At 64.0% G+C, this 24,830-nt stretch overlaps 2 protein-coding genes across 2 annotated transcripts; both read left to right on the top strand.

Moving 5' to 3' along the window:
- Positions 1–3,198: 3,198 nt before the first annotated feature.
- Positions 3,199–22,321, top strand: DPH1 (diphthamide biosynthesis 1). The gene is given in 16 exon segments (XM_086624875.1): positions 3,199–3,247; positions 3,937–4,034; positions 4,036–4,090; positions 6,485–6,548; positions 14,490–14,611; positions 16,365–16,519; positions 17,183–17,215; positions 17,217–17,302; positions 18,520–18,579; positions 19,341–19,402; positions 19,405–19,514; positions 20,499–20,565; positions 20,908–20,987; positions 21,285–21,396; positions 21,399–21,432; positions 22,261–22,321. Coding segments are annotated over 16 exon segments (1,248 nt in total).
- OVCA2 (OVCA2 serine hydrolase domain containing) lies at positions 22,318–23,202 on the top strand. Its single transcript, XM_086624874.1, is given in 4 exon segments — positions 22,318–22,596; positions 22,598–22,873; positions 22,875–22,953; positions 22,956–23,202. Coding segments are annotated over 4 exon segments (828 nt in total). The 3' UTR covers positions 23,150–23,202.
- Positions 23,203–24,830: the final 1,628 nt, after the last annotated feature.

Raw genomic sequence — 24,830 nt, 5'->3', positions numbered from 1 at the left:
ACCAGGACCTCCCCACCCAGGGACACCTGCCACGGTGAGATGGGGAGGGGAGAGGCTCTCGGCGGGATGGAGGCCTCCTCTAACTGCCTGTTGAATTATTCAGGAATGGCATTAACTTATAAATGAGTGTGTTTGACTGATTTTGTGGTTGATGTACAGATAAATTCTAATGAAAGACAGCTACAAGATTTTAAATTATTAATTAGACTGCCACTTAACAAAGCCTATTTGGCACTCTATTTCCTTGCTTAACAAGACAAAAACTTTAAGAATAGGGTTTGCATTAGCCCAGAGGCTCTTCAATTTGCATTTGTTTTTCTAGCTCCAGAATGAAAGCTGTAGATCTTGACCTTAACAGGCTACCCCTGGTGGGATGTAACCCTGCCAGCAGCCCCGTCGCCTGCCTCCGCCTCAGGCTCCCAGTTTCCCAGCCTGGATGATGCTTTTCCTCCAGCTGGCAGCACCGGAGCTGGGAATCAGGGCTGGGAATCGGGGCTGCTCGGAGGGCTCGGGGTTTATTCTCAAGACCGCCAGCCTGTTGGATTAATACGCCAAACAAAGCCGAGGCGGGAGCCGGAGAGAGGAGCATCGGAACACGAGGCCCCACAGCCGCAAGGTGACATTTGCCCCTGGTGGGAAAAAGCATCCCCGGGAGGATGCCCTGCCCAGGGGTCTGCACCCCTCGATGCAAGGGGCTGCGAGGGGCTGCAGGTGCAACATTGGCACTTTCCCTCGCTGCTGGAGCCTCGCCGGAGAAGGGCATGTGGTGGTGGTGGTGGTGGTGGCAAGGGCTGGGCCTGGGGCTGCGTGGCCACCCCCTCCCTGGGGCGTGGGATGGGAGCAGGGGGGTCCGGCTGGGGTCCCCCCACATGGCACCGCTGTTCCCAGCACCTCCCTGGGACTGGCCCAGGGGCAGCGGGGCCGGGGGTGCTGCCTCCCCTTCTTGCCCCGGACCCCTCCACGAGGGTCAGCTTCTCCCCTCGCTGTGATGTCAAAAAGCTCCCCTATGATGTCCCCAGGCGGTTGCCATGGAAATAGTGTGATGTCACAGCGGAGCGAATCTCCTCGGGGGGGCGGAACGGGACGGCTCGCCCCAACTTCCCCGCCGAACCCCCCCCCGCCGCCCCGTTTTCCCTTCTCTCGCCTCGGGGGACGAGCACCGACTCTCCCGGGACCTGCCATGCCCGTGATGTTCCGGGACCGGCGCTCGCCGATGTCCCCCCGCGTCCGCCGCAGCCCCTCTGCCTCCGGGACCCGCCGTCCCCCGGTGCCCGCGGGACCCGCCGCGTTCCCGGTCCTGCGGGACCCGGCGCCCGCCGTGCCCCACCCCCGGCTCCTCCCGATCCCTCTGCTCCCCGCCGCGCTGCGCTCCCGCCGTGCGCTGCCGGTGCCTCTCCCCGGGGACCCCGGGGGGTGTCCGAGCCTCGGTGGCGGCGGCGGCGCCGGTAACGCGGCGGCGGCGGGGGCGCCCGGCGGCGCGGCCCCAACTTCGGCGGGGAGAAAAACTTCGGGGCCGGCCCCGGTGCCCTCGGTGCCCGCGGTACCCGGTGCCCTCCCGGTGCGGCGCTCACCTTGGCGGAGCATCTTGGAGCCGGGGCGGGCGCGGTCTCCCGGCGGCGGCGGCGGCGCTCAGAGCCGCGGGCGCGGCGGCGGCGAGCGGTAGCGGCGGCGGCAGCGGCGGCTGCTGCTGCACCGGGAACACGGATCCGGGGCCCGGGCAAGCGGCCCCCGCGGGGGCATGGCGGGCCGAGCCGCAGCGGCACCGGGGAGCGCCCGCCCCGGAGCACCGGGGAGCGCCGGCCGCGCCTCTGCCCGCCGCGCGTCCCGCCGCCGGCTTTTAGGGGGAGCCGCCCCCTCGAGGCTGGGGCCGCCGCCGCCCCCCACCCCCTCGGGCCGAGCCTATAAAGCGGTGCCCGGTGCCGGTGCCGCGCTGCCTGCAGCGGCGGGCAGGGCTGGGCAGGGCGGGGCGGGCAGCGACGGGGCGGGCAGGGCTGGGCTGGGCTGGGCTGGGCGAGCCCGGCCGGGCCCCCCCTTCCTCCTCCGCCGCCGCCTCTCCCGCCTCCCGTGGACAGTTCGTGAAAGTGCCGCTGCTCCCGTTCCCCGCGCCTCCCCCCCACACCCCGGCCCCCTCCGCCCTACGGGTGGGCATGGCCCAGCGCCGCCCCCCCGGGGCTCTGCGGTCCCCCCGGGACCGGCTGTTACCCCCGCTCCATCTCCTCCATTCCCTCCTTCCCCGGTGCCCCGGGATCCCACCGGGGCTCTGCTGCCCCTCCCGCGCCTGCCGGGGTCCCGGCTGTCCCCGCTGTCCCGTAAGCCCAGCACCATCCCTGCCGCCTCTCCACCGTCCCCTCCGCCCTTTATCGCCCCCTCCGCGTCCCGGTGTCCCGCCGCGGTCCCGCCACCCTGTCGGGCTCCCGGCTGTCCCCGCCGTCCGCTCCGCCCTGGCACCGTCCTTTCCGTCCCCTACGGTGCCCTCTGCCCCTTATCGTCCCCTCCGTCATAGCGGATCCCTGCTATCTCACCGGGGTCACGGATGCCCCACCAGGAGCTCTGCTGTGCCTGTTGTTCCCCCGGTCCCTGCTGTCCCAACACCCCACCGGGATTCCGCTGCCTCTCGGGGGTCCCTCCTGCCTCGTCCCCTCTGCCCCACCGGGGATCTCGTTATCCCACCGGGAGCGCTGCTGTCCCCACAGCCCCGCCGCGGTCTTCGCTATCTCCGGGGAGTCTCTACTGCCTCCCCGGTCCGCTGCCGCCCCCGGGGGTCTCTGTCGCCCCTGAGTTCTCCTGCCCCACGCCTCGCAGGGTCTCGTCTTCTGCCCTGCGACACAGGTGGGAGTGAGACACGGACCCGCCACCACGGCAACTGCGCCGGTGCCCCCGCCTCGTCCCTGCGTTAACGTTGGCACCGGCAGCCCCAGGGCTGTCAACAGCGGGGGTGGGGGGGGCGATGAGACGAGTCCACGGCCCCGACGTGAGGAGGGACAGCCTCGCCACGGCAGCGCTTGGCACAACCCGCCGCACTCCCAGGAGCCGGGCGGGACCGTGTGTCGGGACCCCTCGGTCCCCCGCTGCACCGTCCGTCCCGTCGGGGCTCGGCTGCTGCGCGCTCCCGCACTCGATCTCTCGGCCAGCGACTGCTCCGGCCTAGCGCGGGGTTCGCTTAGTGCTGCCTGCCCGCCTTTCACGTGCTCCAGAGCCATGGCGGCCTCCGCGCCGGGCGGGAGCGCGGCTCCGGTGCCCGCTGCAGGTGGGCCGAGGCCGGGTCAACTCTGGGCTCCCGATAGCGGTACCGGGCGCTATTTCGGTCGCCTCGGTGGGGGAAGCCGGGCTGGTGGCGGGGGAGGTCGGGCCGGTGGCTCCGCCACCGGCCCGGCCTCCCCGCCACCGGCCCGGCCCAGCTGTCCCTTTGTCGGTTCGACCGTGGGCCGTGCGGGGAGGTTTCGGTGGCTCGTGAGCGCCGGTGTTGGGCTGGAATAGTGAATAATCCCCCTGCTGTCACTCCCCCGCCGCTCTCCGGCTTTGCCGAGCTGTAGGGGGGCGGTTGCTGGCGGGGGCCGACTCAGGATGAGGCTCCCGGGGAAGGGCCTGCTGTTGAGTTTTTCCCGGTAGGATAACGGGATCACTTTGGTGGGGCAGGAAAGACCCCCGAGGTGCATCTGGATATGCCACGGGGGGGGTTGTGCTCTTGGGGCAATCCAGCCCTGCTCGTAAGGTTTTGTATCGTTACAGTGATGCTTTCTGGACAAAAAAAACCCCAAATTTCCCCCCAGAAGTGCCAGCAACCTGCCCCCAGCGTGAAGGGTGCAAACCCACCCCCGTGTCCTGCCTGATGGTCCTCGGGGATGGCATGAGGGCAGCGAGGATGCTGGTGGCCCGTGGGGTACGGGGTGCGCTGCCCTCCGGTGGCTCCGTTAGCCCGCCCTGTTTGTCCCGCAGCCCGAGGCCCCACGCGGCGAGCAGCGCAGCAGGTGCCCGAGGAGATCCTCCGTAACGCGGAGCTGCGGGAGGCGGCGGAGGCTCTGCCCCGCAACTACAAACTTCGAGATCCCCAAGACCGTCTGGCGGATCCGGCAGGCTCAGGCCAAGAAGGGTGAGCGGCGGGTTTGGGGGCTGCAGCAGGGTGGGTCAGTGCCACTGAGCTCCCTGGTGGGCGAGGGGACCCGCTCCGGGCAAGGCATGGAGCTGGTGCTGCTGGGACAGGGATTGTGCCGAGCTGCCCGATGTGCCCCGGCGTGTTTAAGCTCTGTCTCGGCCAGCTCGCCTCCCCTCGAGGCAGGTTAATAGATCCGTATCTCTGGATTATAATCACATCGGACAGGACAGGACAGGCTGAGCTGCGCGGACCTGTCAGCCTGCGAGATGTGTCTGGGATGCCAGCCAGGTCCCTGCTGCTCTCCTCTCTCTCCTCTCCTTGCGTTTTTCCTGCTACGCTGCTGGAGCCGGGCAGAGGGAGCCCCACAACACCCGGCTCTGGAGGGGCTGACGGGGAGCTGGGCCACACTACACCCGGGTCTGAACATTCCTTGGGGTCCTCGGGGGTTTGCTGTAGCCCCGAAGAGGTGGAAAGTGGCCATGGTGGCCCTGGAGCAGATGCTGAAGGATGGTGCCAGGGCTTTTCCCCCACTGATGTGCTCATCCCGCTGTGGCTGAGCTGGCTCTCGGTGTGCGTTTGGCTGCAGGCATCAGGGCATGGAGCCTCCTCCTCCATCCCCGTGTGTCACCAGCGTCCCCACCCTTGCTTTCCACACGGGCAGGAGCTGCTCGCGGGGTCGTGCGGTGCCGGGGGCTCTGGGCAGAGCCAGATTTGAAACGCCGTGCCCACCAGGGAGTGTCTCTGCCTGCCGCCACCGAGCTGGCAGAAGCCAGCAGGCGTCACGGGGAACGCTCCAGGAGCTGCTGCCGGAGCCGGTCCTGGCTGGAGGCTGCAGGGCTGCCCGGTCCATCCCGGCTGTGGAGCGGGAGGCAGGGCTGCCCATCAGGAGGCAGCGAGACTGCCCAGCCGTGCCGCTCTGGCTTTCGTTGCCGTGTTTTGCTGCTTGGCACCTCTTAATTAAATGTAAATATGCGGCTGGGATTTAGGCTTCAGAGCTGGGAGCGGAGCCCATCAGCCAGCCAGCCGTGCTGGGATTTAAAAATCTGCGCGTGCAGAGCCCAGCCAGGGGCTCGTTGCTGGGGGAACGCAGCCTCCTGCCGGGTGGCGGCCAGCCCTGCCTGCGCCCTGCATGCTGCAGGGTTTTGGGGGTCTGCCGTGTCACCCCTGTCCCCATAGTGTCATGCCAGCGGGGGAGTGACACAGCTGCCTCCTGCCAACCCCATGCTGTTTGCAGGTCTGCTTTTGGTAGCAGTCTGGGGCGGAGAGTCATCCCAAATGGGCTCACGATGCTGGGGAACGCTGGGATCCTGAGCTGCCTGGCCCTGCCAGGTCAGGCAGGGGCTGGCAGAGTGTGCACAGTTCCCTCAGGCCCTGTGGGTTGGAGGAGGGTGAGATGAGCCCAGTTTGGGCCAGGTCTTTACACAACTGGCCTTTTCACAGCAGGCTGGGCTTGGCAGCATGGGGGTTTCTGGTGGAGGCAAATCTGGAGAGGATGTTTGGATAGATGTCACTGGAGCTGGGGTGTCTTAGTGGAATCGAGAGGTGAAACGACAACAGAACTAATGGGGCCTCCTCCATCTGTCTCCCCCAGCATAGTCACTGCTCCTCCTTACCACCCCAGGGCAGCCTGGGGGGACCCATGGGGGCTCCTGGCTGCACCCCAAGTGCTGGGGGGCCAAATGGGCTGCAGAGGCAAAGGGATTGTTCTGAGCTGCAAGGAGGCAGCAAACTAGGAAACATTCGCTGATGAATAAATTCCTGCTAGGCACAATGCTGCGTCGTTGCCGGCCACCCTCCCGAACAGGGAGAGGAAGTGTGGAGAAGGGCAACGAGGACGATCAAAGGTTTGGAACAGCTTCTGTACAAGGAGAGATTAAATAGATTTAGATCCTTTAGCTGGAAAAGAGGCAAACGAAGCGGGATACGATAGAGGGATATAGAACTGTGAATGATGCGGAGAGGCTGAATAGGGGATGATATTCACTCTTCTTGTGCCGGGAGAAACCAGGGGCATACGTTTACATTATTAGGAGCAGGTTTAAAATAAACAGAAGAAAGTGCTTTTTCCTGTGCAGCACATAATTAAAATCTGGAACTCATTACACGGGAAGCGAGAGAGACCAGCAGTGTCAGTGAGTTCAAAGGGATGAGGTGTGCGCGCAGGGACCAGGCGCGAGCAGGGGGAAATGGATCCAGCCCGAGCCAGGACCACGTGCACCCGGCTGCCAGAGCCGCTGGGATTTTTGGCCAATTTCTGACTGTTTTGGGGAGGGTCGTTCTTGTGGCTGCCACTGATCTGGGTGTGTTGGCCGAGGGGGACTAGTGCCCAGGTCCCTGCTTCGAGGCATCCCCTCCAGCCCCTCCTAACCCCGGGGCTGTTTCTCTTCCCAGTGGCTCTGCAGATGCCGGAAGGGCTCCTCATGTTCGCCTGCACCATCGCAGACATCATTGAGCGGTAAGACGACGGCTTTATGCGCTTCTCGCTCAGCTCTGGGGGGCTGGAGAGGGGACTGGGGCTTTTGCTGGGAACGGGGGTGGCCACCAGACAGGGCTGCTGGGGCAGGATGAGGCTCAGGGCTACTGCCAAGGTGGGCGCGGGGAACCCCAGCACGGCTGCCTTCGTGGGGACACCTGACCACAGCCCGGCTGGGCACAGTTGCCCTGTGGCAGGTCACAGGGACTTGCTGCCAGCCCCGGGGACAGGGATGGCATGGCGCCAGCCCTGCCCTCCCCTCCCCGCTCAGCTTCTCGTCCCTCGCTGCTCTGCCGGGAGCTGCTGACAAGATCAGCGTGTCGGGGCCCTCGCCGGTGTGGTGGAGCAGAGGAGCAGCCGTGTAACAACCGGCTGACGCCAGCTCGGTTGCCTGCCGCGCTCGCCGCGGACCAGCGCAGCCGGCGAGGGGAGGGCTGGCAGCGGAGCCAGCTCTCCTGCCTTCCTACCCCACGGCCCCGTCCTGTCACCGTGCTCACCCTCTGCCCTGTGCCACTCTTAGGGTGGCACAGAGGTGCTCGAGGGCAGCCTTTCTCTGGCTGGGGAGGCCCGAGGCCACGGTGATGGCCAGAGGGGGTGACTGCAAGAGGCTCCTGCCAGGCAGCCCCTCCCTGCAGCTCCTCTCCTGATTTTCTGTGCCACTTGGGAGGTGAGGTCGGAGGCACCCGGAGGAGTTGGGCTTGGCAGCGGCAGCAGATGCAAGCACCTTGCAGGAATTGGCCGTAATCTCCTTACCGCCAAGCATGCTTCCTCCCTCCCCACCCGCCGGCTTTCTCCCCGCTTCCGCTGCCCCCTCCCCAGCCCCTCTCTGTTTTCGCACGATGAATTAGTGCAATAACGCCGCGTGCCTCGTCTGCCATCGGGGTGGCAGCACTCGTTAGTAAGCTGCCTTCCCGGGGCGAGCAGGCTCGCCTCCCGCCACCGCTAGCCGAGCAGCCGCCGCCGTGCCGGCTGGGAAGGCAGCCGTGCCTGCGGGCTTTGTCCCCGCTCTGCCAACTTGCCTGCGGAACCGCGGCAGCCTCACGCTCGGGCTGGGCGAGGAGCAGTGGGAAGGTGGGCACGGGCAGGGGAGGGTGCGGGGGGCAGGGGACGGGTGCGAATGCGGGCGGCTCCGCGTGGGCTTGTCCCTTAAGTGGAGCTGCCTCCTCTTCGGCTTTGGCACCCAGCCGCTTTCATGTCTCCGACTTTCAAAGGCAGCGGATTAAGGGGCTCTTTTATCTGAATGAACCTTAAGCCCCGTTTTCCCGTGGATGCCAGGGTGCTGGTGGGCGCCAGGTGCTCGCCTCCCCGCTGGACTTACCCTCCCTACCGGGGCAGCTCCGCAGGGCTGAGGGGGGGGTTACTGGGTGCCAGGGTGAGGGGTGCTGGTGGGAGATGGTGCTGCTTGGGGAGAGGTGCCTGGCCAAGAGCAGGGATGTGGCAGCACCGATGGGTTGGCGGTTGGATGGGGGATGGCTTTGAGGCCGAGCAGGAGGGCTGCATCCCTCCCTCACTGCCACCGCGCAGCACCCAGAGACGCTCTGCTGCTGGTCCCTTGCTGGGAGCACTAGGTGCCATCTGTGATTGTGGCTGGGGCTGTGGCCATGCCGGGTACCAGAGCTGCCGGGTGGAGGATCGTGGCTGTGGGCAGGAGTGAGCCCAGCCCTGTCCTTGCTCTCTCGGGGACGCGCGTGGGACCCGGTTACGTTGCCGTAGGTGAGGTGTGAATCGGCAGGTGGCCTCGTTAGTGCCTGCCTCTTCCTGCTATTAATATTCATCGCTGGCATTAATGGAGAATCGCGGCTCGGCCGCTGCTCCTGCTGGCCCTCCTCACCTGGTGCTGGGACTGGACAAGCCTCCGACGTGACGGGAATCACTGCAGCCGTGTGTTTCGGCGGTAGCTGCCGCAGCAAGGCTGGAGATGGGGACTTGAGGCACCGTTGGCCCCGGGGTGGCGTGTCCCCTTCCCTCCGGGGACAGACACAGGGCTGAGCGTGCCGGGCATACCTGCGCCCACGGAGGGGGCATTGCTCAGCAGGCAGCCCCTCTCCCCAGCCGATCCCCAGAGCCTCCTGCCCTCTCCTTGCTGGTGGGAACTGGGGTTTGGGCATGCCAGCGAGCTCCACCTCCCCTGCGTGCTCTGGTAGTGGCTGCAGAGCCGTGCCCGGGTTCCGGCTTGACCAGAGCCATGTCTATCACCGCTCAACCGGAATATTTATCCCTTCTGCTGGATGGAGCTGCCTTTTAAATAAAATATTTGTGCCATGGACTGGCAGTGCTGGGGAGGGGCCGAGAGCAGGGACGTGGCCTCGCTCTGCTGCAGCACGGGCAGTGTGAAGAAGACAACGGTGCTTTCTGTGGGTCTGTGTCCCCGTGCAGAGGATTGACAGTGTCACTGTGTCCCCACTGCAGTGTGGGAGTGAGCAGGGCCCGGGGAGCCCCAGTGGGGGCAGGGAGGGGAGGGGGCTGCAAGGTGAGGATCCCCCAGCTCCTCATCTGGGCTCCCCAGCGTTGCACTGGTGTTCGCTGGGCCTGAGGGTCTGCGGGATGAAGATGTAGCCGAAGTGTCAGAGCCACTGCCTCCATTTGCAATCAAGAATGCACTTGCAGCATTGACCGGCGTGCGGCCCAGTTAATTAGCGTTAATAGGTTTGTCATTATCGAACCTGTTGCTGGGCGAGCGGCCGGCTGCCAGGGGGCGGCGGGGCCGGGGTCCACTGAGCTGGCGGGGCGGCAGGCTGCCGAAACCGCATCACGACGCTCTCACGGCACCTTCCAAATTGGCTCCGTTTGTCACGGCTGATGTAATTCGGCAGAGGGTAACTCGTGCTGGGGGGCGGCAGCGTGGAGAGGAGCGTGGGGGGAGCTTGGGACCACGGCTCAGGGAGGGGTGGCAGCCCCCCCAGCCCACCCACTGTGGTGCCAGGGAGGCGGTGGCTGTGCCCCCTGCACCGCCGCTTGGCCGAGGTGGGGGGGGGCACAGCTGGGAGCGGACCCCTCCTCTCCCCCCGCCAGGTCTGGAGCAGACGGATCAGCTGGGCTCTCAGCTGGGCTTTTGATTCCTTGTTAATAAAGTCGGCTGTCAGGCTTCGCAGCTGCTAATCCCTCCGTCTCCCCGCGCCGCGCCGGGGCGAGCCGCTCCTGCTAATCAGCTGTGGCGCGGCAGCGGGGACTGGCGATGGCGAGGAGGGGCAAGGGGCATCCTGGTGTCCCTGCAGTCTGCCACCGCCTCAGCACCCTCCCAATGGCCCGATGGCTTTGGAGCCTCCGTGTGCAGTGGTGCTGGGGTGCACAGCCCATTCTGGTGACTGGGCTGCGATGTTCCCAGGAGCGTACAGGGACATTTCAGAGTGACAGGGGATCTTGAATCGTCTCTAGTTGAGCAGTAAAGATTTAAATATCCATGCACACACAGTCCAACAGCCCTGGCACGGCTTGAAATGCCCCACTATGGGCAGCGGCTGTGACAGCAAGGACAAAAACACCCCTGACCGCTGGTGTGCCTGGCCGGTCCCCAGTGCCGTGCAGGCTGTCCCCTCCTGGGGCTGGCCGGGGGCACCCGGTCCCCTGGCAGGCAGATCTTCCGTGTGGCACTGAGTGATGTGACACTGAGTGCCGTGGTGAAGCTGGCAGCATCACTGGGAGATCCCAAGGGACCATCTTGGGATGCTAACACAGGTCAGGACCCGGCCTCAGCTGCGCAGTGCCATAGCTGTGCCGGCTGGCACTGCCTTCCCTTTTCCCCTCGTCCTTTAAACGCGACCCGGAGGTGCTGGCAGCGTTGGTGCCGCACGCTGTGCAGGGGAATTAATCGCTGTCATTAACTGCACAACAGCATCATTAGGGAGAATGAAGTTCTCACTTCACTGGAGATGTTTAAAACCTCAGCCTGGGTGGTGACGACGTGGGGGGGACCGGGCAGGGAGGAGTGTTGTGGGGTCTATAGGGCTGTCACCTCCCAGGGCTGGGATGTGCCCAGTGCAGGTGCAGTGCCCACCGCCACGTGCCCTGTGCCACCTCCTTATGCCCCTGCGGAGCCTGGAGAGCTGGCACCAACGGGCAACGCTGTGGCCCAGCTGCAAGGAAGAGGCGACAGGCATCATGTGGGCGCAGGATGGCCATGGTGGCTTTGCCACCACCATGCACTGAGCCCTTGATTTGCCTGATTTTGTTTTTTTTTTTTCCAGCTGCAAGGCCAGCAAAGCGGGGTACCCATAGGATGTGGCCCTCAAGAGTGTGGGATTGGCCTGGCACCTCCAGTGAGGATGGAGGGGAGGTCCCCTCAGGGCAAGGGGCCTGGCTGGAGATCGCTGCTCCTGGGGGGCTGCAGGGACACACACCTCTCCCCATCCTGACCACTTGCAGATGCTCTGCGGGGCCCCTGCGCCGCCCACGGTGGTGATTGCCCAGCTGCAGCAGGGCTCTTCCAGTGCCGTTTGCAGTAAAATTGCAAACTCATTATTTAATTACGTGCAGCCTTCCTGTGCTAATGAAGTTGGGAGTCTGGTAATGGGGCTTGGTGACGGGCTTCTCTGCTAATTAAGCACATTGTTCGCGGCCGGGACTGGCGCTCAGTCCCCCACGCCCTGGGACAGCGGCACCCACTGCACCTACTCCCTGGCATGGGCTGGGCTTGGGTGCCGCAGGGCAGGCAGTGGGTGTCAGGTTTGTGGGTGATCGTGGAGCTCAGCCTTTCGCCCGGGGGACAAGGCGTTGGGTATTTGCAGGCCCTAACCCTTTGCTTACCCCCAGGCGTTTCCCGGCAGGGAGGTGACACCATGACAGGTGTGACCGTGCTGTGAAGGGCCACATGCAGGTGATGCAGGTGACTGTGGAGCGAGGAGCAGCTTGCTGCCTGTCCCCATCTCCCCGTCCCCAGTGGGATACATGAGTTTCCCAGCCTCTCGGTGTGCTGGCTCCATTCTCCAGCAGCCCCATGGTGCCAGGGCCGGCTGCTCTCAGCCCAGTCCCTGCAGTCCCTTGCCCGCTGAGGGCTACTGGATCTAGGCACAACGGACATGCTAGGGCTGAGAACTTCTCTCTGCCAGCGAGAGCGGCTCTGTTTCACGGGGTGAGGATCAGCGTGGTATCGCTCACACCTGCCACGGTGTCAGGGGACCCCGTGCTCCTGCCAGCAGTAAACACTCTCATTTATTTGTCGAGGGGCTGGATAAATCAGGGCTGCTCCAGCCCGGCGCCTGTGCTTGGATGACGGGGACTGGCCGCCCCATGCTTGGGGACATGCTGGCCCCATGCGTGCCTGTCTCTGTCCCAGCATTTTCAGCCCCCAGACTTGTCCCTGGGTCACTGTTGCTTCCATCCTGTGCTGGGCAGGGGAGAGCGGACCAGTGACCAGGATCGGGGTTGGGACCTGGCCTGTCCAGGCATGCGTCCTGCCAGTGCTGAGCGTGGCGCTTTATAAATGGGATTTTGGGAGCCAACTCTTAAGAAGGAGATAATGAATTAGGGGGAGATGAGAAAAATATTAAGGCCGGGCGGTTTTTCAGAATGAGACGGGGTTTGCGGGACGTAAAAGATGAATAACCTCCCACGTGTTCAATATTCATGAGCTCCCAGCTGGAGTGAGCGGCTCAGTGCTGGGTGGGGACAGCCCCGTCACCGCGTCCTCCTGCTGGCATGCCACGGCTGCGGTGAGGCGCGGGGACACGAAACACGCACCAGGACGCTCCCGTGGCTGCCCCTTGCCCACATCCCGGTCCGGTCCTGGTTGGCGAGCGGACTCCCCGGCCCGCCTCGGAGGCAGGTGGCTGCTAATTGACGTTTTCCTTCCTCTGTAGCTTGATGAAAGGCTCTGGCGACACTGAACTGATTAAAACATCAAGGGGAGGCCCCCGCACTTGCCTTTGATTTGTCTCGGGAGATGATTACTGCTCCACTCGACCGTCCAGCCCGGCCGGCACGGGTGACCCCGGTGCGTGCCGCCCTGGTGCCTCTGCGCCTCTCCCGTCGGCACCGCCGAGCTGCCGGCACCCTTCCAGCCTCACCGGCCGCAATGACGGCACCGTTGGGCTCCCTCCTCGCTGGGCATCGGCCCGTGACCTCTTTGCTCCTTGCCCGGCATGGCTTCACTCCCCGCAGCTGGAGCAGGACCGTTTGCTGTGGCCAGGGCAGGGCTCAGCTCCATCTTCCCCTTCCCGCGGGCCGGTGGCCACGTGCCACTGGCTTCAGGCCCATAAGCTGGGCTGGGGACACAAACACCTCCACCAGCCTCTGCCCCTCTCCCTCCGCCGTTGCTATTTCACTTTCTTGCTCTTCACCCCAGGGACTTTCTCTGGGGTTTGGGCCAATTTTGCATACATTTTAATCTATAAAAAATTAAGCGGCGCTGGCTGCCGCTCTGAGTCAGACCTCCCCGTCCTGAATCTTAAGGAGCTGAATAATTTTCCACTTTTACTGAGATGTGTGGAGGTCTGATTCATGTTCATCTCATCACCTCTCATTAGAGGAGGGGGCTGGGGGCTCGGGGGGGTGGAGAAGAGCCTTCTCGAACCTTCGCTGGCAGCCCCCAGCCCCACGGCGCAGCCATGCAGGCAGCGGAGGAGCCGTCCCCGAGTCCAGGCCATGCTGGCAGTGAGGACCATGAGGTTTGGCTGCTGATGAGGATCTGGTCCATCTTCTGACAGTCCCCAACTGTGTCCCTGGTCCTTGGGACACTGCAGGGAGCTGGAGGTGCCCAGGCTGGCCACGGGAGGTGAGGATGGCTTTGCCCCGTCTCTGGGGATGCTCCAGCAGAGTCGTTCCCTGTCCCCCTCAGGCGCTGACGGATGGGACGGAGCTGTTAATATTCAGCACGCTCCGCCATTTCTCCACCTTCTGCCATCTGCCAGCTCTGCCCACCATTTCTATTCTTGCCGCCGACGTAACGCTCCCTGCCTGGCGCTCAGGGGGAGCACGCGGGACCCTGGCCCCCAGCCAGCGCCGGGTGCCAGTGGGGGGTGATGCTGTGCCGGGGCGCCCGCCTTCCCTGGCCCCTTCGCCCCAGCCCCGTGCCAGCGGCCGGGGAAACCCCACTGGCACCGAGCTACAGCCGCGGGCGCAACCTCGGCGTAAATAAGGAATTAGCATCTGGTGTAAGCGGCTCCTCCAGGCACGGGGCTTTGTCGTCACGATACCTGCTTTCGTCCCTAAACTACTACGGCAGCTCCCTGGGAAGGTGGCCAAGCTATAATCCCCTGAAATGGTGCAATAAAATACCCAGGACGGTGGCACCTTTAAATCACGCCAGAGCCCTGTCTTTGCCACCCAGTGCCGGTGTGTGCCCCTCCGCTGGCTGGCAGGTGCCAGGTGGGCTTGGGCTGGAGCACCAAGATGCCGGAGCAGGGATGGGGGACAGGGCCAACGTTCGCTTGGTGCTTTTTCTTGCCAAGTATCACCTAAGCACCAGCTGCTCCTGGAGCACACCCAGCTTGGCCAAATTGCACCCATGGGTGACACCGCTTGGCGCGGACTGGGGTGCACTAGCTCGCACGGTGCCCAGGCACGGGAGGACGATGGCTTGGCCAGTCTGGCTGGTATGGCTGGGGATGCCAGGGTGGCTGTCCTGCCCCGTCCGGTGGCTCTGGTCCCCGGGGCTGGCTGGCAGGAGCAGCAGCACTGCGCGGCACTGGGTCTCCCTCTGCTCCTCTCCCTGCTGGAGCATTAGGAAGCTGGCAGCGTATTGTTTGATGAGCGGATAATCCGCTGAATTGCAAACAGCTTTACCCAATGAAGAGGTGGATTACCGCTCTCCAGCTTAATCATGTTGACATCTCGGAGAGTAGCCAGTGCTCGTCCTCCTTGGTGCGTGGCGAGGGGCTCGATGGCAGCGCGGGGTCCCCGGTAGTGGCGTGCCAGAGCTGGGGGGCAGGACGTGGGCTGCGGTGACGGCAGCCGGCCGTAACCCTCACCGTTGTGCCTGCCCCACAGGTTCACGGACGCGGAGGCGGTGGTGATGGGCGACGTGACCTACGGCGCGTGCTGCGTGGACGACTACACGGCCCGGGCCCTGGGCGCTGACTTCTTGGTGCACTACGGACACAGCTGCCTGAGTAGGTGACGCTTGGCCCCGGGGCGCTGCCGAGGCAGCCGTGCATGCACTGCGGAGGCTGTGCTGCTGCCACCGTGCCGTGCTGAGCGGCTCCTGCCCGGCGCAACACCGGCTTGGAGACTTAGTGCCAGGGGCTAATCCCTTCCCAACGGGATTTCTGTTCTCCAGCCTCAGTTGCTGGCTTTGGATGGGGCCAGGCTGGCTGGGTGGCTGCCCGCAGGCAGGATTTGGGGGACAGCAGGGTGTGCTCGTCCTGCTCAGCCACGCTATGCTGCAGCGCCCAAATCGCTGTGTGCTCAAGAGCAGAGCAACGGGGCCGTGGCTTGGCAAGACTCCCCTTGCCCAGGAGCCACCGATGGGAATGGGGCTGTTCTCGCCCCCCACCCCTCAGCTGCGGGCTTTGGGGGGGAAGTCGGGAGCGACGGCAGAGAGGGCGATGGCCTGGGGGTCCCGCAAGCCTGGGGGCCGGCGCGGGGCTGGGAACACAGCTTTGCCGGTGCAGCGCAGGATAGGCGGGGAAGGGAGGAGGAGGCTGTGTGCTCCCAGGCGGACGGTACTCTGGATCCAGTTGCCATGGAAACTGCGCTGCTGTCCCAGATGCTGCTAACTTTGAAGTCCACCCAGGATGGAATCAGCCCAAAAATAACAATAAGACGCTCTGGGTTTAAGGTGGATCGGCAGAATTGCCGTAGTGAGCAGTGGGCGCGTGCATCCCTGCTGCAGCCGCGCTCACCGGCACCCGGTGGGCCCTCCTGGATGTTTATGGGGCTGTATAAGTGGGTTTGAAGAATTGCGTCAGGCTCCATATGAAATACTGACTCCCCAGTTGAGGACTCTGTCCCAAAGCCCCGTCAGCGTCAGCATTCAGCGGTGATAAATATCTGTGCTGGGTGCTTTGTTACGGAAGGAGGGTTATGGGCATCACTGGAACAGGGAGTATAAAACTCCTGGTTTGTAGCCTGCTATTACATGAATGAAACAGCGGGAAGGGGAGGACGGCGCCTCATCCAGCGGTGCTCGGCACTGCGCTGCTGTGAGAGCTGGGGCTGCTCGGGGGGATGGGAATCACATCTGGACCTGCGCCCCGCAGGGACAGGCAGGCACTGCCAGGCTGCCTGTCACAGCCCAGCTGCCATCCGCTGCCTATGGCCATGTGTCCTTACCTGCACCGGGCTGGATGGGTGCCTGCAGGGTGCTGAGAGGGTGCTGGGCTCCTTTCAGGCTGCCCACAGTGCTGCTGGAGCTGGCGGGTGTAGCCGTCTTCACGGGGAGCCCCATGGCCGGTGACGGGGCGCGTAGCCCACACAGCACGCAGGCGCTTACCCTCTCCTTCCCGACCCCACGTGCCCCGCGGGAGGGAGTAATTTGCACTTAATTGTGATCAGGTGAAGAGCACCAAAATGGGAAGTGAAACGCCGAGCTGTGGATCGATGCGGACTCTGTGTACTTTAATTATTCACTTAATCGTGGTGACACGGGCTCTTAGCACCGGGGGTAATTAGATTTGTGTTCATTGATTCCCAGGCTGCCATTAACCGGAGAGAAACGAGCGGGTGCTCTCCATGGCTCCCATCTGCACCCCCTGCCCGGGGTGCCAGCGTGGGCAGGGGGGTGGCACAGCCCACCCTGGCCCCCCTGCACAGGGGCAGTTGGGGCACAGGTAGCCCCACCAACATGCTTTATCCCCCAGCTACAAGAGGCTCGCCGGGGCCCCAGGTGTACCCCACGCTCACCCCGTCTCTTCCTCTTACCAGTTTCCCATCGACGCCCACAGGGGCTGAAGATGCTCTATGTGTTCGTGGACATAAAGATCGACACGTCCCATTTCCTTGAGACCATTCGCTTCAACTTCGCGGCCGGCACCTCCCTGGCCCTCGTCAGCACCATCCAGTTTGTCTCCACGGTGCAGGTGAGGTGGGGCCCCCCCAGCACCGCAGGGTGTGGGATGGAGGTGCTGTCTCCCCTCACCTTGGGCCCTGGCTGCCCCGGCTCCGGGGCTGGAGCGGCTCTCTGGGGTGCTGGTGGTGACAATGAGTTGCTGCTGCTGTAATGTTGATCAAGTACTTTATAATAACTCTGATCAATGTTTCATGGCGGCACCCCTCCCTGGCTCCCCCAGGAGCTGCTCTGTAAATGTCAGGGCAGGCAGTGGAGCACTTGGCATTTGATGCAGTGCTGGCAGCGGCAGGGGAAGCTCCGGAGGGTCTGTCTGTCTGCCCCTGAACGGCCGGGTGGGCAGACGGGAGGAGATGAATGAGCTCTGAGCCATGTCTATCTAAACACGGGGCTATTGAAGCGTAAGTGTTTTCCCTTGTCTTTTAATGATACGTTGGCTGAGCTCACTCAGCATCTCCGCTGTGCGGGGCTGTTACCCTCTGTGACGGTGCCGCCCCGAGCAGACCGGCTCCCCTCCGCTGCCGCTGTGCTGGGTCACAACAGCATAGGCATGCTGCTGGTGCCCCATGGAGCTGGGACTGCCAGGTCTGAGTGTCCCCAAGAGTCCCCAGCAGTGCTGGGGACCCACTGGCCTCTGCCACGCTTTGTGCCACAGCTGACTCCGCATCTCCCGCAGGCAGCATCACAGGAGCTGCGCTCCAGTACAAGGTGTGTGTCCCCAGTGCAAGCCGCTCTCCCCAGGAGAGATCCTGGGCTGCACCTCACCTCGGCTCGCCCAGGACACAGATGCCATTGTGTAAGTACCCAATGCCTGCCTGGCCCAGGCTGCCCACCCTGCCTGGGGGTTCTAGGGGGTGGCAGGGGGATGTCCACAGGCTGGGATGGTCTCCCTCCAGCTCCCTGTGCTGCTTGGAGTGGCGTGTGCTCGCAGCACAGAGGAAATAATTGAGTCGTATATCAGAATAGATAATAGATGGAAGGGCGGGTGGATAATTGGAAAAGACAAATGGCCGGGGCCCAACATCACAGCAACATTAATTTTATTTAAGGACAGCAAATTAGAGGGAGCACTTCGCTTCCTATCACCTAATTATTTAGGTAATGGAAATGCTTAATGTACTGTGAATACAGTGTGCTGCAGAATAAATAAATACAAGGACCCCACCCTTGGGGGGAGCTGGGGAGCCCAGGTGTGGATTTGGGCCCTGCTGAGCCCCTCCTCGCCCACCTACTGGGAGCCAACGATACTGGCACCTTTCGGAGCACGACCTGTGCCCTGAGCCGGGCTGGTGATTGCCAGGGCAGGGGTCGGTGAGGGCTCCGGCTTTGCCCTGAGTCATGCCAGGGCCTCGAAGAGAGGAGCTGCTTTCCATCTCCACCCAACAGCATCGGGAGTAGGAAGGGGCGGCCAGGCTGGCACCGCATCGGTGAGAGAGGGCCCTTCCACCGCTGGAGGAGCCGTGGTGTGGTACCGACCAGCCGCCCGTGCAGGTGCACGCAGCCGGCTACCTGCATCCTGCCCGCATTATTATTTTCTTCTTTCGCCCGTCTCTGGGGCTAACTTTTGCAGACAAATTAGCTTTGATCTCCCAAAATGTCATTCTCCAATTAAGGGCAAAATCTAGTCAAGTTTACGTCTGAATTCATTTTCCAAGCCCTCACTCCATTAGGGCAGCTGAATGAAAGGCTTTGAAATGTAATTGCTGACTTGAATTCGATTAGAAATGGAAGCAGCAACGTCTAGAACCAGCCGTTGAGATGGAGCAGCTCCTGGCCGCCCCACGCCAGTGTGGGCATCCCTCTTGCCCCGAGCGCGGCCACCCTCTCTCACCACCAGCATGCCAGGGGGCTGTACAGAGACGAGGAGCCCTGACTGTGCCCACTGCCCCCAGCTCCCAGTGCAGGAGCGTGGGCTCCTGGCATCTCAGTGCACCACAGCTTGGGAAACCAGCAGGCATGTGGATGGCCGCCACCATTTCCCACGTGCCGTAGCAATCCCTTCCTTCTTGGCAGGTATTTGGGTGACGGGCGCTTCCACCTGGAGTCCATCATGATCGCCAACCCAGGGATACTGCCTACAGGTACGGGCAGCCCACGGGCACCCGCTCTGATCCCCAGCAGCCCCCACAGTGGGGAGCACCCCAGCTCCCCCAGCACGCTGGAGATGAGCCATCCCCACCATGCACCCTGGGGAGCTCCCCGGGAGCACCCTCCACCCCGGGGCGGGTAGGCAGCTGCCTGCAGCGGGCAGAGGCAGGCGGGGGGGCCGTGGGGGGGTGAAGAGGTTGGGCAGGGAGACTCCATTTACTCCGGCTGAGTATAACATTTTTGACAAGTACCCTGTGAAAGCTCTTGGAGGTGCAGCCGTTAAAGCCCGGTTGCTGCAGGCAGAGGCCATAAAGCGCGATGATGAGGCCGCTGAAAGCAGATGAAATATCAAGAGCGAAAGGCTGGGCCCCATTTTGGCGAAATCTGAATTTCTAGTAGGTCGTTTGTTACTAACGGGAGGCGCGCGTCAGGTTTATGGCGCTGGGGAAGCTGCCGAAACCCGAGTGGGATTTGATTAAATTCTCCTCATCAAACAAAGCAACAAATCAAAGATTTCTTCACAACTGATGAGCTGGAACAGGAGGAGTCGAGTGTGTGCCCAGGCTGTGCCACGTGTTGGGGGGCTGCGGTGGGACACCTGCTCTTATCCCCCATCCTTCTTCCTTCTCTGCGCCGTAACGTTCCGGCTGGGCCCCGTGTCGGCTGCAGGCGAGAGGTGCTGTGGGAGCAATTAGTGCTAACGAGGGAAGGGCATCATTAGGGGGTGCAGGCGATGGGCGTGTGAGCCCTGCTCTGCTTTGCAGGTACGATCCCTACAGCAAGGTCTTCTCCCAGGAGCACTACGGCCACAGCGCATGCGCCACGCTCGGCAGGATGCCATCCGCACCGCTGCCGGCGCCCGCTGCTGGGGCCTCATCTTGGGCACGTTGGGGCGCCAGGGCTCTCTCGGCATCCTGCAGGTACGCACCCCCTCCCCGTGTCTCCGGTCTGGGCACCGAGCGTCGCTCCTGGGCAGGGAGAACGACTGACGAGCGATGGCACCACTGGCACAGTGGCCTCGCTGCCAGGGCAAGTGTGGACCGGGCACCGCTGGCAGCCCATGACTTGTCACTGACTGGGGTCTGCATGCCCGTGAGCCGAGCGGGCAGGGCAGTTAGCAGCATATGAGGGAGGTCGGACAAGGGCTCATTAAACCTGCCTCTCACTGCAGAGCGCTGGCCAGCCTTGGAGACTGCCCGGGCAGCTCGGCAATTAATTCCCTGGGTTTGTTTTAATTGGATGAACTTCCAGTCGGGTTCGCTGTCCCCACTCAGCTGCCGTTTTCCGCACCGTGGCTGAGAAAGGGGAGCAGGACTGTGGTGTCCTGCCCCATGGGAGCAGGGTGCCCTGAGCACAGCAGCCCCGCTCGCGCCCAGAAAGTTCTGGGGAGCTGCAGGCGAGATTTGGGGCAGCACAGGGACCAGTGGGCAGAGCAGGGTGGCGATATCCTGCAGCCACTGTCTCGCTGTAGCCCCAGGGAGTGGGGGACAAAGGACAAGGACGTCCCTGGCCCCTCCTGGGCCTCTCTCCTCCTCCTGCCGCAGCCCTGGCTGCAGCCAGACCGTGGCAGGCAGGTGTCCAGGGAAGGCAGCCGCTACGAGAACAGATTGTTGTCTATGAGCGGTAATTACTTCATTAGGCTGAGGCATGCACTGGGGAGAGCTGGGCATGAGACAGAGTCGTGGCTGTGGTCCCTGTCACTGTACCTGCCCTGCGACTGCTAAGGGATGTGGTCCTGGGGCAGAGCTGGGACTCGCCGGGGGTTCTGGTGGCTGGGAAGGGGCTGTGGGCAGGGCTTGGGGGGCTTGCCAGGGGTGTCTGTCTGGGCCTCTCCCAACCTTTCCTGGGTACTTCTTCTCCTGCAAGCCCTGGAAGTCACGTCTCCGGCCCTGGCCCGGCCTTAGTGCGTGGTGCTGCTGTCTGAGATCTTCCCCAGCAAGCTGCAGCTCTTCCCCTGATGTGGATGCGTGAGTGCTGTTGACCCCCACTCCAGCCACCGCACGCAGGGTCCCAGGGTGCCCTATCCCGTCTGGACCTCCAATACTGATGGAAGCCATCCCTGTCACATCTATCCTGCTGTCGCCTGGGCAGGCCTGGCACCGAGCACCCCCATGCTGTGCCCCATGGGGTGGGGCGGGGACGAAGGTGACGGGTGGCTGGGCATGGAGGACGTGACCGTTCTCTGCAGGAGGGCTCCAGCACAGTGGGGATCTTACTCCCTGCTCCCTCCATTCCCTTCCCTGGGGGGCTTCTTTGCAGCTTGTTCTTCCCAAAACGCTTGTCCCCATTCTGTTGCTGCATGTTCCCTTCCAGGTGGGTGGCAGGTAGCCTGTCCCCGGCTCTCCATCGACTGGGGAGAAGCCTTCAGCAAGCCACTGCTGACACCCTACGAGGTGAGCACCCACTCCTGCTTTGGGGGACCAGCCCTGGAGTGGGGTGACGCACCGGAAGGCTGCCCGCAGAGCTGTGGTGCTGTGAGCTGCCAGGATGGGGACATCCGTGTGCAGGGCAGCATCCCTCCTCTCCCTATCCATGACGCAGTCTGGGCATGCCACCGGGATTTCCCATCTCTCGTTTCTAAAACTGTTGGGACTCACCAGTGCCACGAGTTTACCTCCAGCAGTGCCCTGCTTGGCGCACCGCGTGCTGGGGACTTCTGCCAGCAACCTGGGTGCCCCTCAGGGACTCAGCTCCTTGTCCCCTCCGCAGGCTGCGGTGCTCTCCGGGACGTGGAGTGGCAGCAGCCTTACCCCATGGACTTCTACGCCAGCCAGTCGCTGGGGCCGTGGACGGTGAACCACGCCGCACGCAGCCGCCACGCCACAGCCAGCCAGCCAGGTGGGCAGCGCGTCCCGGGGCGGTGGGCATCACGGGGCGGGGGTCCTCACTCTGTCCCTTCGCTCTCTTGGCTGGGTGGGGTGGAGGGGACGAGCGGTGGGAGCATTGGCGCTGGTTGAACGCGCGTGGTGCCATACGGTGCCCTCGGTGCAGTACGGTTGCCCGGTGCGCGTGCCAAAAGCGCCCACCCTGTGGCTTCGTTCCCGTGAATAGCACGGGGCCGCGGCCGTTGCCAGCCCGGCCGAGGGGGCACACGCGAGCACCCTCAAGCCCTCCCCGGGACGAGCACCCGCCTGGCCCCGCGGCTGCCCGGCATGGGGGATCCCCCCCAGCTGTGCCTCGCGGGATGCTGTGGGCTCAGCCACAGCTCAGTGGTGGGCCACGGGACCCATCCCATCCCTGACCCCCCCCCCTCTCTGCTGCAGCGGAAGCTGCCCGTGCCCCCCGCCGAGGGCAAGGAGAGACTGAGCACCGGGGGACCCAGCAGCCCTCGTGAGCGCAGCCTGCACGCTGTTGAGCTGCCACCACGCTCCGGGACCCGGCGTGGGCCCAGGCATCGGCCCCAGCACCAGCTCCCCGAGGGAAGAACTGCCGGGGCATCCCAGTACCCAGCACTGGGACGGATGGGAGCACCCCGTACCTCGACGACACCTCTGCCCAGCACGGACCGTCGCGGCTGCCCACGGGGAGGGATCCCCGCAAAGCCCCGCCGTGTTGCAGCGTTTGCCCGCGACAGCCCCCGGGGGCCCGGCCCCGTCCCGCCCCACCGGGGCCGCCCCGTCCCGCCCCACGCGTCCCCTCCCCGCCACGCGGGCCTCCCACCGACAGGGGGCGCGCTGGGCGCCTCAGCGCGCAGACGCGCCAGGCAGCTCTCCGCGCCTGCCAATGAGCGCCGTGTGTTTCGGCGGGAAGGAGGGGCCAGCGGAAGCGGCGCTCTCGGCTTCCGGTTGGCGGCGGGCGCCATGTCGGGAGCGCGGCCCGCTGCGGCTGCTGGCGCTGACCGGCTACCGGCAAGTGAGCGCCGCTTTCCCCGCCAGCGCACCGGCGCACGCTGCGCAAGGCCTGCGTTGGCCCGCGCGAGAGCTGGTGGCGATCAGCGCGACCGCACCCCGTGCCACGGCGGTGGCGGAGGACGACGACGGGGACGACCACCCCTGCGGCTGGTTGGTTCTCTGGGCCCGGCACTTTCGAGGCGGGGGAGGCTTTGTTTTGGGCGGCCGGCGCCGGTGGGGCTGGGAGGAAGTCGCTGTCGGCCGTGGCGGCGGCGCTGGCGGACCGCGGGCCCTTCGACGGGATGCTGGGCTTCAGCCAGGGCGCGGCGCTTGCCGCCATGGTGTGCGCCCTGCGAGCCCGCGGCGACCCGCGCTTTCCCGTGCCTTCGCCAATCCTGGTGGCCGGCTTCGCCAGCCGCGCCCCGGCCCACCACCACTTCTACCGGGAAGCCAATCACCCTGCCCACGCTAACGTCGTGGGCGGATGCCGACGCCGTCATCGCTGCCCCCCTCAGCAGAGAGCTGGCCCGCACTTCGTGGAGCCCGTGGTCCTCACCCACCCTGGCGGGCACTTCGTCCCGGCGGCTGCGCCACAGAAGAAGGCCTACCTGGATTTCTTGGGACCGTTTCTGCCCGGACAGGCCCAAGCTGAGCCCCTAGGGGCGGGGGGCGGTTTGATAATAAACAGGGCTGCAGTGAGCCACGCGCAGCCTGCCATCTGGTGAACATCACTGTGTTTCGTGCCCTCCGCAGGGCCAAAGAGTCCCCATCAGCGCACGGTGCTGCTCTGCGGTGCTAACGCAGGGCCAGGCTAAAGGGGTCTGTGGTTATCTCCCTTTTTTTTGCAGCTTTGTTGCACACGTGCGTGTGCGGGTGTGACAGTGAGGGGGTGTTGAGGACAGCAGGGTGACGCTGCTGTCTACTGCATGAGGTGCTTTCAGAGACTTGAATAATGCGAAATTAGGGTTCCTGAGCTCAGCCACAGGAGTTGTTTGCAGAGCACGCAGCTGTTTACACCCCAAGGTCTGTGTTTTAAAACTATTCCTGATGAAAGCTATTAAGCCAACCTTCCAGCTGGTCTGGGTGTAGAAAATCCTTTTCTCTGGCAGTGCAGGACTGGTTGTTTCATTTCAAGAACGAAATGTCTGCTGGTTCAGCATGCGTGTGTTGGGAGCCTTTTGTGTCTTCCTCTGTACAAAGTGCCTCCGTGAACAAGAAAAACTTGTCACTATGTTTTTGGCTTTGTCGTTTCCCAGAAGCACATGGAAATCTTGTTAAAATGGCAGGCGTCCTGCCTGACTGCTGCGGGGTGGGATGGGCTTCCCAGTGCGCAGCCCAGAGGAGTTGTGCTCAGGGCTGTGTTCACAGGGCCTCTCTCTAACCGTGGTTCTTGGGATGCAGCACGATATAACAGTAAAAAAAGGGAGAAAATGGGTGAAACTTTTTAATATGCGCCTTGCTTCCCCGGTGCGGGAGCTGGGAAGCAGCTGGGCAGGCGGTGTTGGTGGCGTGTGGGGGGGTGTGAGGACATTGTGGTTCAGGAGCAGGCCTGGGGTCAGGCACAGAAGCGCTTTTCCATGTTCACCCAGCTGGGAACAGCCCCTGGAGCTGCTGCACGTAAAAACAACCCGGCCAAAGCGAGCGGCTCATCGTGCCTGTGAGGTTTCGCTCTCTGCTTGGTGCCCGTTACGCAGCGGCGCAACAGCAGTGGCGGTAGGAGAATGTGGCTGGTTCCCCTCGGGGCAGCCCGGGTTGGCCCTTGCTTCTGGGAGGCTGGCGGGGGCTTTGGGGTCACCAGAAGCCATTTTTAGGGTGGAGGGATGCGGCTTAGGGTAGCAAGGCCAGCACGGTGGCCAGTCGTGACGAATCACCAGGCCCTTGGTCCCTGCTGCGCTCCCGACCCAAGCCCTCAGCTGCTGGGGAAGGATGGCAGCAGGCAGCGCTTTGCCGGGCCCGCCGGTGGCTCTTTGATCATTGCCGAGCTACAGCTCGCTCCCATCATCTCCCAGCGCAACGGCTCGTCCCGATCTGGGCGGCTCCGTGGGATGGCACGGAGCGGGCACTTGCAGCCATCCGGGCGGCTCCATGGGGCGGCACGGAGTGGACACTGCAGCCATCCAGGCAGCTCCGTGGGGCGGCACGGAGCAGGCGCTGCAGCTGAGGCCGCCTCACCGAGGCTGTGGCAGAGCAGCGCTGCCTGGCTTGCACCGCAGTCCCGCAGCTGCCGGTGTGGTGGGGGGGAAGGAGTCCAGGCATGTGGTGAAGGCAAGACCGGGCCCGGCTCTGCAGAAGCTCCGTCGGATGGGTGTGGAGGGGTGCTGAGGGATGGGTGGCCTGAGCTGGGTGCTGCAGTACCTGCTTCCTCTTCCCAGGGAATGTGAAAAGATGGCTCCTGGCTCCTGCACC

This window comes from Tauraco erythrolophus, chromosome 21 (genome assembly GCF_009769465.1).
Source record: "Tauraco erythrolophus isolate bTauEry1 chromosome 21, bTauEry1.pri, whole genome shotgun sequence".
In the NCBI taxonomy this organism is placed as follows: Eukaryota; Metazoa; Chordata; class Aves; order Musophagiformes; family Musophagidae; genus Tauraco; species Tauraco erythrolophus.
Note: the sequence above shows the minus strand (reverse complement) of the source record. Positions and strands in the feature narration are given on the sequence as shown.